At 38.9% G+C, this 9,290-nt stretch overlaps 1 protein-coding gene across 1 annotated transcript in view; it reads right to left on the bottom strand.

Annotated features, from left to right (window-relative positions):
• Window positions 1–5,466: 5,466 nt before the first annotated feature.
• Window positions 5,467–9,290, bottom strand: part of ADGRB3 (adhesion G protein-coupled receptor B3) — a 690,088-nt gene continuing 686,264 nt past the window's right edge. Inside the window, exon 32 of the mRNA XM_081094478.1 lies at window positions 5,467–6,269. Within this exon, the coding sequence (XP_080950604.1) occupies window positions 6,081–6,269 (189 nt within the window). The 3' untranslated portion in view covers window positions 5,467–6,080. The remainder of the gene's footprint in view (window positions 6,270–9,290) is intronic.

Raw genomic sequence — 9,290 nt, 5'->3', positions numbered from 1 at the left:
CCCCATTCACCAATCTGAACAAAATACATCCTAACCTAACTTGACCAAATTTTAGTTAGGCATCTTGCTTCCCCCAAGCCCCTGAACTTTGGCCCACTCTTGATTTTTTTAAACAAGTTCCGAGCCGTTAACCAAGCATTGGAAGGTGGAACAACCTCCCCTATCTACCATTCTTCCCAGAATTGGCCGGCCACAAAAACTTCCTGTATCCAGGCTTTCTAGTTTTGTTGACTCTTCCCTATAAGAGAAAAGCCCCTTTTGCCTGATGTCAGGGATGCTCATAAATCTTGCAGTTGATGTGTTTTATTAAATAGTTCCTCTGCCCCTACTGCAATAGTCTTTTCAAGTAAAGTCTTTCTTTATCTAACTCTGAATTTGCTTTCTGACAGTTGAAAATGGTTGCCATTTTCATCGGTTGCCAAAATTTCTTCTATCTCTATAGTCTATGGTTCTCGGTTCTTAACTCTCTTTTCTGAGATACTACCCCAGTTACAAATTTAACTACAGAAGCATCTCAGGTGGCAAGATGAGTCTGTTATCATGGAAAATTTTGTGTAGATCAACATGCTAGACATATATTTAATTCATATTCTTTGATGCAGTACTAAACATTTGTAGAATTGAATTAATTGATTTTGACATAGATAGCTGGGAAGCTAAAATTAATAAAGTTTTTCCAAGAAGCTGAGAAGTAATCAGAACTGACAAACTAAATTTTCTGAAGCCCCAACTTCAAGTTTATTGGCTGCAATTTAAAAAAAAAATTGTGGCTGTGTGTTTTTATAGAGTGTCTGAAGCCATTCTGAAATTCACGTTGGCTTCTCTTTCATGTCCTATTGCTGATGTGCAGGTAATCCCCAAAGTAATGAAATAGTAACTATATTTTAAGAGGATTTGAAAAGTTAAGTAGGCGAAAATAAAGCACACAATGAATGATAGAACCACATCTCTTTATGATCACCTGTTATTTTGGAATACAGTTATACTCACTCTTATACTACCAATGTGGCACTTACCTGTTACTTTGGATCAGGCATGCTTTTCTGCTACAACTTGCTCCTGGCCTCACCACCCCCATGACAGTTGATGTATATTGTCAGTTTTATGCTTCTACTACTTGTCTGAGAAACATCTCCATGAAACTTGTCTTTATTTGGGGACTTAATTATCTTAAAGGTATAGGCAGAAACACTATTGTTATCATGGTAATGGCCCTGGAGTAGAAGTCAGAAGACTGGGCTCTAATATTGGGTCTATTGTTTATTTATGGTGGTCTTAAATATTAAGTAGGTCATTTACCCTCTTCTGAGCCCCCATATCTTTATTTAATCTATTTTTGATTTTTTAAATCTATCATCTATTTATTTATTTATATTCCCATTCCCCTTCCTTTTGGTAACCATTAGCTTTTTGTCTCTATCTATGGGTCTGTTTCTGTTTTGTTTATTCATTTTTGTTTTTAAATTCCACATATGCATGAAACATACAGTATTTGTCTTTCTCTGTCTGACCTATTTATTTTAGTATAATAGCCTCTAGGTCTATCCATGTTGTCTGTCACAAAAGGCAAGATTTCATTCTTTTTATTGCTGAATATTCCATATATATCACATCTTCTTTATGCACTCATCTATTGATGGCCCTATAGGTGGATATTACTAGTAATGCTGCAGTGAACATTGGGGTACATATATCTTTGAGTTAATGTGTTTATTTTCTTTGGATAAATACCCAGAAGTGGAATTGCTGGATCATATGGTAGCTCTATTTTTAATGTATTGAGCTCTTTAATTGAGTATATTTAATGTAAGTGGAATTGCTGGATTATATGGTAGCCCTATTTTTAATGTTTTCCATAATGGGTTCTCTTTTCTCCACATCCTTGTCAGCACTTGTCATTTGTTGGCTTTTTGGTGATAGCCATTCTAACAGGTATCTCTCTATGGATTTGATTATCTCTGATGATTAGCAGTGTTGAGCATCTTTTCATATGCCTTTTGGCCATGTGTATGTTGAGCCTCCTTTCTTTAGGATAATTAATTCCTACTTTCCTGCTTCATGGGGATAAAAAGACAATAAAGGGTAATAAATGCTTATTAATATTTAAGTAACAATACTCATTTCACATATGTATCTTATATTTTTAATAAATTGAGTTACTTAAAATAGAGGCCCTGTAGTCCCCTAACATATAAGTAAACACATAATAATTGTTCAGTTAACACTTTTAAATGTGTGACTTGATATGAATGTATGACTGAAAGCAGTACTAAAAAAATTCCACCAATAATTCAGCAAACATTTATTGTGTGAACATTGTTGTGCTAGGTCCCTTAAGAGATACAAAAATGGATCAGACATGAATCCTGCCATCCAAGCTCTTACAATTTTTCAGAGGATATCAGAAATGTGTATAAATAACAAGATAAAGATTTTAAATGTCCTAAGAAATTACAGAGCAGTGTCAGAAGAGTTCACAGGAGTTACTTCTAGCTTGGAAAATTATATAAAACTTCGTGAAAATGAAATAATGAGGTGTGAAGGAAGGGGAAGAACATCCAGTTAGTTCAAGGGCTCAAAGATCCTGGCAGGTCATAAGTGCAGTGGGCTCAGAGAAAACTGCCCAGGACTGTCTAAGGGTTCATCTGCAACTCAGCTTTGGTAGGGTATACAAGTAAGTGCAGTGGAAACTTAGAGAACTGAACTAGAAGAGAGCTTCCTTAAAATTATGATTGTTGCCGAAACCGGTTTGGTTCAGTGGATAGAGCGTCGGTCTGTGGACTGAAAGGTCCCAGGTTCGATTCTGGTCAAGGGCATGTACCTGGGTTGCGGGCACATCCCCAGTAGGAGATGTGCAGGAGGCAGCTGATCGATGTTTCTCTTTCATTGATGTTTCTAACTCTCTATCTCTCTCCCTTCCTCTCTGTAAAAAATCAATAAAATATATTTAAAAAATAAAAAAAAATTATGATTGTTAATACTTAGTGACCTGCATTCTTTTCTTTTAGATTAAATAACAAACAAGTACCACTACAACTTGGCGTCCTTCTTAGAGTAACCAAAAAATTCACCCTAACATTTTTGAGTATGCAAGTTCTGGCTAGTTTTAATATATTAATCTAATATTGAGTTGTTAGAAGAAAGAAAAATAGAAGTGAAAAAGTGTAAGATTTTGTTTTATGGCAATGAATATTACAGTTTCATTATAAGAACTATTAATCTAAAATATTGAATTTGTTTTATAAATATAGATTTTTGTTTTCAAACATTTGCTGATTGTGGACTTTTCATAAAGATTTCAAAATTTGAAATGGGGAGCTGCATACATGGTTTTCATTCACTCTAAAGGTTACTGAGGTGGAGCTGAGCATTATGAATCTATATATATGTACTAGAAGCCCAGTGCACAAATTCATGCACCAGTGGGGTCCCTAGGCCTGGCCTATAGGATCAGGCTGAAACTGGCTCTCCAACATCCCCCAAGGGGTTCCAGATTGTGAGAGGGCACAGGCCAGGCCAAGGGTCCCCACCGCTGTACTATTGGGGCCAGGGAGGTTGGTCAGCCAGGGAGGGACTGCAGGAGAGCTCCAGGGCATGTCTGGCCCATTTTGCTTAGTCCCAATTGGCCAGACCCCAGCAGCAAGCTAACCTACCAGAGTGTCTGCCCCCTGGTGGTCAGTGAATGTCATAGTGAGCAGTTGAGTGGCCTTAGCATATCATTAGCATATTATGCTTTGATTGGTTGAATGGCCGGACGATCGGACACTTAGCATATTAGGCTTTTATTATATGGGATAGTATGTATATATACAGATACATACGTGTATATCCATCTATAGATATAGAGACCTATAGATAGATGATGTAGATGGTTAGATTTAGAGAAATGTACTAAATACGAGAGGCCCGGTGCATGAAATTTGTGCGGGGGGTAGGGGGGGATGTCCCTTCAGCCTGGCCTGCAACAATGCAAGCGTCCTGCGCCTGGCCTGGCCAGAGGCCCTTTGCTGCCAGAGTGGAACGCTTGCCTCATCACCGCGGCGATGAAGCAGGCATTCTGCCAGGCTGCTCACGCTGCCTGTTCTCAGCAGGCACCCTTCCTTCCCCCCCCCCCCCCGCCCCAGACTGGGGGGCTCTGGCGGGGCTGAGAGGACGGAGTACCACCATCTTGTGGCTATGGGCGCTGCCATCTTTGTGATGGAGTGACGGTTAATTTGCGTATTGCCCGTTTATTAGATAGGATTATTCTTATCAGTATAAAGTATCTTATAAATGTAATAGGCATTTAATATTACAATTACATTATAATTAGCATGACATTTATTTAATTGAAAAATCAGTCTAGTTATGGTATACTCTTTTTTGTACAATTATGTCACTTTAATTTTTAAAAATTTAATTAAAAAATATTTTTAACAACTTTACATTGAGACCATAAGTATCTGAGAGGAGGTCAGCCCGAGCTGGGCTATTTGTAAGGCTCTAGCTTAGCGGCACACGTGAGTGTTGAAGTACCTGTGTCTCCTGCATTGTGGCTGCAGGGTGGGGTCCCCAAGGTCCTGGGTAGCAGAGCAGCTCACTTGTTTCTGACAGACCACAGAAAACCATGCACCTTAGGTTTAAGAACGAACTAAAGAAACACTCTAGGAATTTTGAAAACCCCAGTCTCCTCTCCACTCCCTTTACTTCTCTCAGACTGAAAAACACAATCTCATCATCCATTCCTCAAAAACAAAACAAAACAAAAATGAGAGACTTGTTGAATTCCTTCCCTGGTGCTTCCTTCAATGCACCGGGGTAGCTCTGACACTAGAGAGGACACTACAGAGGCACTAGTGACTGTCTTGCAGTCATCTCACTTCAGACTTCCACTCTTCAAACCAGAGAGAAATCATCTACCAAATATTCCCACTGCCCTTTTCCTTCTGCTTGAGAAGATACAGATTCCTTAAAACCCTGAATAAGTTCTTATTTTTATATGCTATGAAGAACTGTAGTATAAATAGTTTCCTTTGTGAAACAGGCAGTTACTTATAGTAAACATTTTCCCTGTATTATGTTTTGTATGTTAACTTACTGTTTTCTACTAGTTGTCTTTTTGCCACAAGATAAAAGAAAAGTATATGTATATACATATATACACATATGTGTATATGTGTATATATGTATATGTATATATGTGTGTGTGTGTGTGTGTGTATATATATATTTATATTTATATGATGGCAGCAGGTTTCTGACAAGCCCCATTGACAGTACATTTTTCCAAAGGCTGTTTGAGTAGAAAGTACAGAGGCATTGTACAAACCTACTATTACATTTGAGAAATCATTAGCCCCAAAGGAGTAATAATGGTATGCTATTAAAGCCATGAATACATTTTCAGTATCTGTATTCAAAAAAAGTTTATAAATATGTAAATTTCTATTCAACAAATCTAAAATAAAATGCACTAAAAAACTGATATGTAGACAAAAGTTTATTTACACCATACAACATTTTAAATATTTTATACACAGCTGCAGCAGAGAAAGCTACTCAGAGCTTTCTAGAGAAAACTGCAATAATAAAGATGTGAAATATATTATTCATATAAAAGTGAGATTATTACTTTATTGCATTTAAAGCAATGAAGAATGTAGCTCAACAAACATTCATTTAATGACAAAAACTTTGCTTTTATATTATAAAGTAAAAAGTGTAGTAATGGCCAAACAGACTGTTATAAACTTTAAAAACTGCATAAATATATACATTGTGCTTCATGGTGAAGTTTTTTGAAAACTAAACCATATGAAGCGGTTACAACATGAATCGTTGCTTGAGGTTTATCTATAAAGATTACCTTACAAATCCATTCCACGGGTACTTACAACACAGGATGGTCAGAACTGTACACCTGGTCCTCTCTCCGCCAGCCTGGCCAGGGAGAAGCTGCCATACGCTAACACCACTGACACGTGGCATGCGGAGGTCCTGACAGAGGATAGTCACGCTGTTCAGACAGAAATGTCAGGCCTCCCAAGTCTTAAGTGTCAGGGCAATAAGTTTTGTCTCCATCTCAGTCCATTTTGATTTTGTTAAACTTCGGTTTGAAAGTCACCCTCCTGCACATCCAGAGGCAAATTCAGACACTTCTCCCACTCTGCTGGCCTCAGTTCCAAAGCGTCCTTTGCCTCTGTATCTAAGACATTGATTGTGGTGTAATGTTGGTATTCACTGGGGTTTTTGAAAGTGTCCCACGGATTCTTGTTTGGTGCTGGGTTTTCCTGTTGAGAAGAGAAGAGAGTCATTCATCTGATGACTAGGATTGTTGCTTGTTGAAGTTTCCAGGAAGAGAGCGTGTTTTGTAATCTTAATCCAGTTTATATGTTACAGAGATGATTTAAAATTGTTACCAGCTGCAGGAAATGGTTTTGATTTCAGTTTTCTCTCATTGAGAAAACTGATGAACACCTTATGTAACTTACCCTAAAATATTCCAGCAATAAAAGGAAGTGAATAGTATTATGGAAGGGACAGCAGATGATGTTCTGGGCACCTTGTGGCTGTACATTCAGATAGGAAGTAGTTATCAATTACTGTTAAGATTACATGAAAAAATGTAAGTATTTACCAGGGTCTTTGGTAGGATCTTTGAGGATATGTAATGGGGCATGTTATCTATATGTATAAAGAGCCAGGGTCCCTAACGTCCACGATGACCAAGGCTCAACTAAACACCAGAAGTCAGTGCTGCGTTGCCATGGTGACCCAGCACTGACTGCGGCGGGGGCTGCAGATCCCGCCCAGAGAGAGGCCTGCAGAGAGAGAGGCAGGGTCTGATCCCCTGCCTCCATGGCAGCTGTTGATCAGCCTTTGCCCCTCTGTTTCTCTCCGGGCCTCTGCAGGGGCTTCTGATCAGCACCACCTCTTTGATCAGGCCCAGAGATAGGCCCGGGGATGCTGACTGGCATAGAAACGGACCAATCAGAACCAAATCTGGCTGAAGTGCCAGGAGCCAATGGCTGCCGAGGAGGCAGATCTTTTGACGCTGATTGGCATAGAAACCAACCAATCAGAACCTAACCTGGATGACCTGTGAAGGCAGAACCTAAGGTGGGGGCTGAGGAAGGGTTTTAAGGGCAACAGCTGTTTGGTGTAAGGTGTAAGAAGGCGGTTCAATTTTTTCATGACAGGTTAGGTAGTATAGTGCATATGGCTGGCTATCAGTCCAGATATAGGGATTATATGTTTTTGTCTGCAAAGAGCATCTCCTCCTGCTGAAAAAGGTTCCCCCTCCCCCAATTTAAGCAATCCTATCCTATATAATCTATCTATACTAATAATCTATACTAATAAAAGGGTAATATGCTAATTAGACCAGGTTGACCGGCCATCTTCTGGACGTCCGACTTCCTCCCGGACAAAGCCATGGTGGTGGGGGCCGAGGCAGAGGCACTTAGGGTTGATCAGGCCGGCAGGGGAGGGCAGTTTGGGGTGATGAGGCAGGCAGAGGCAGTTAGGGGTGATCAGGCAGGCAGGCAGGTGAGCGGTTAGAAGCCAGCAGTCCCAGGTTGTGAGAGGGATGTCCGACATCACCCAAGGGGTCCCCGATTGGAGAGGGTGCAGGCTGGGCTGAGGGCCCCCCGCCCCGTGTATGAATTTCGTGCAGCAGGCCACTAGTGTAATGACAAAAACAGTTACCCAAACTGGCCATATTTCATAAAATGAATTTTTATTAGTATTGTTGCTTAGTTTTCCTTCAAAAAATATCATTTTTAGAATATTTAAAATGCTGTTATGCACTTCCCACATTTTTTTTTATATATTTGGGTGGCACAGTAATTTTATAAAAATGATTTTTCTGTTCAAAGAGCACAGCTTTTTAGAAAATATACCCAGCAATATAAGGTTTTGTTTCTTTTTTAAACCTCTCTACCAGGTGCCATTCCTTCTTATGTTTTATAGTATACAACCTCTTGCTACCTATGATTTAAGTCCTGCCTAATTATGACTCCACCTAAACCTTCCACGTTATATGTTATAGATGCTCAATAAATATGAGTAGACACATCAGTTGAGGTTTCTGTAGCCTAACATTTTACTAACTGGGATGGGATAGACTAAGCTGAGTAACATCAAAGAACAAGAAGGCAATCATGACTGAAAGCTCCTTAGAGAAAATTAAACGGAAACAACTATAGACACTGAGTGTGTCCTTTATCTCCCTCCCCACCCCCAAATTCTGGCCTTTTACTAAATATAATCAAATTAGTGGGGGAGGGGGAGCATAAAACAAGTACTTGAATTATTATCTGCATTCAGTATATTAAAAATCATTCTAAAGAAAAAAGACAAACTGTAGAAATATTTATCATAACTAGAAAATAAATTATTAAAAATCCTAAATACAATAGATATTTTCAGCTCTTGTTAGCCTTCATAATTATGACAGATAAGAAAAAAAAAAGCTAATAGCAAAGATTGAATAAAAAGTTCACCTGTAGGAGCTGTGCAAGGGATTAATTCTGATTTAGTCTAATAGTCTGAAATTTTGTAAATCACCCCTTTTTTCTCCCTCCTTTCTTCCCTCTCTCCTTCCAACCAATATTTATCAGCTGCTCTGTGCTGGGCATCATATGAGGCATTAGGGAGGATAAGGTGATAAATCAAATATGGAAAAGCAGCATGATACACGCAGGTCCAAATTCCACTTGCTCCATTTCAAATGAATGTGACCTTGAGCAATTTACTCAATTTCTCTGAACCTCAAAACTTGAACATTTGTAAAACAGAGATAAGCTTTGTATTGTGGGCGAAAGGAGTTAGCAAAATGTGCAGCTCATTACCTACTTTGTGGGGTTGCAAAAATGAAAAGTGGAGCCGCCTAGTATAACATCTGGTATTTTAGAAATGCTCACACTATAGTAATCATACTTATCATGAAGATACTTACAGTTAAATGGAGATATTTATATATATCTACAATCCAGGAAATGTGCTGTGGGAGTTCAGAGGAGAGTGGAGAGATGACTTTTTTTTGTGGAAAGCACATAACCTTTTCTGAGGAGGGTGACATTAGGTTTGGTCTGAAGACACATGTGGAGCTGGAGGTTGGATGGTTGAACAGTTACGCATACTATGAAGTAAAAATCCAGAGAGCATGGAGATGGGACAACTCTGAGAACAATGAGCAATTTATTTTAGTTGGATTAAAATGAATAGTAGGACTAAAACAAACACAAAAAACCCCAAAACAGGAAGAGGTGAATAAAGGCTTTGTATGCAGGGCTAGTAAATTTGTAATT

Source organism: Myotis nattereri (assembly GCF_964212035.1).
Source record: "Myotis nattereri genome assembly, chromosome: 6".
NCBI lineage: Eukaryota > Metazoa > Chordata > Mammalia > Chiroptera > Vespertilionidae > Myotis > Myotis nattereri.
The sequence above is the reverse complement of the archived record's forward strand: the minus strand, read 5'-3'. Positions and strand labels throughout refer to the sequence as shown.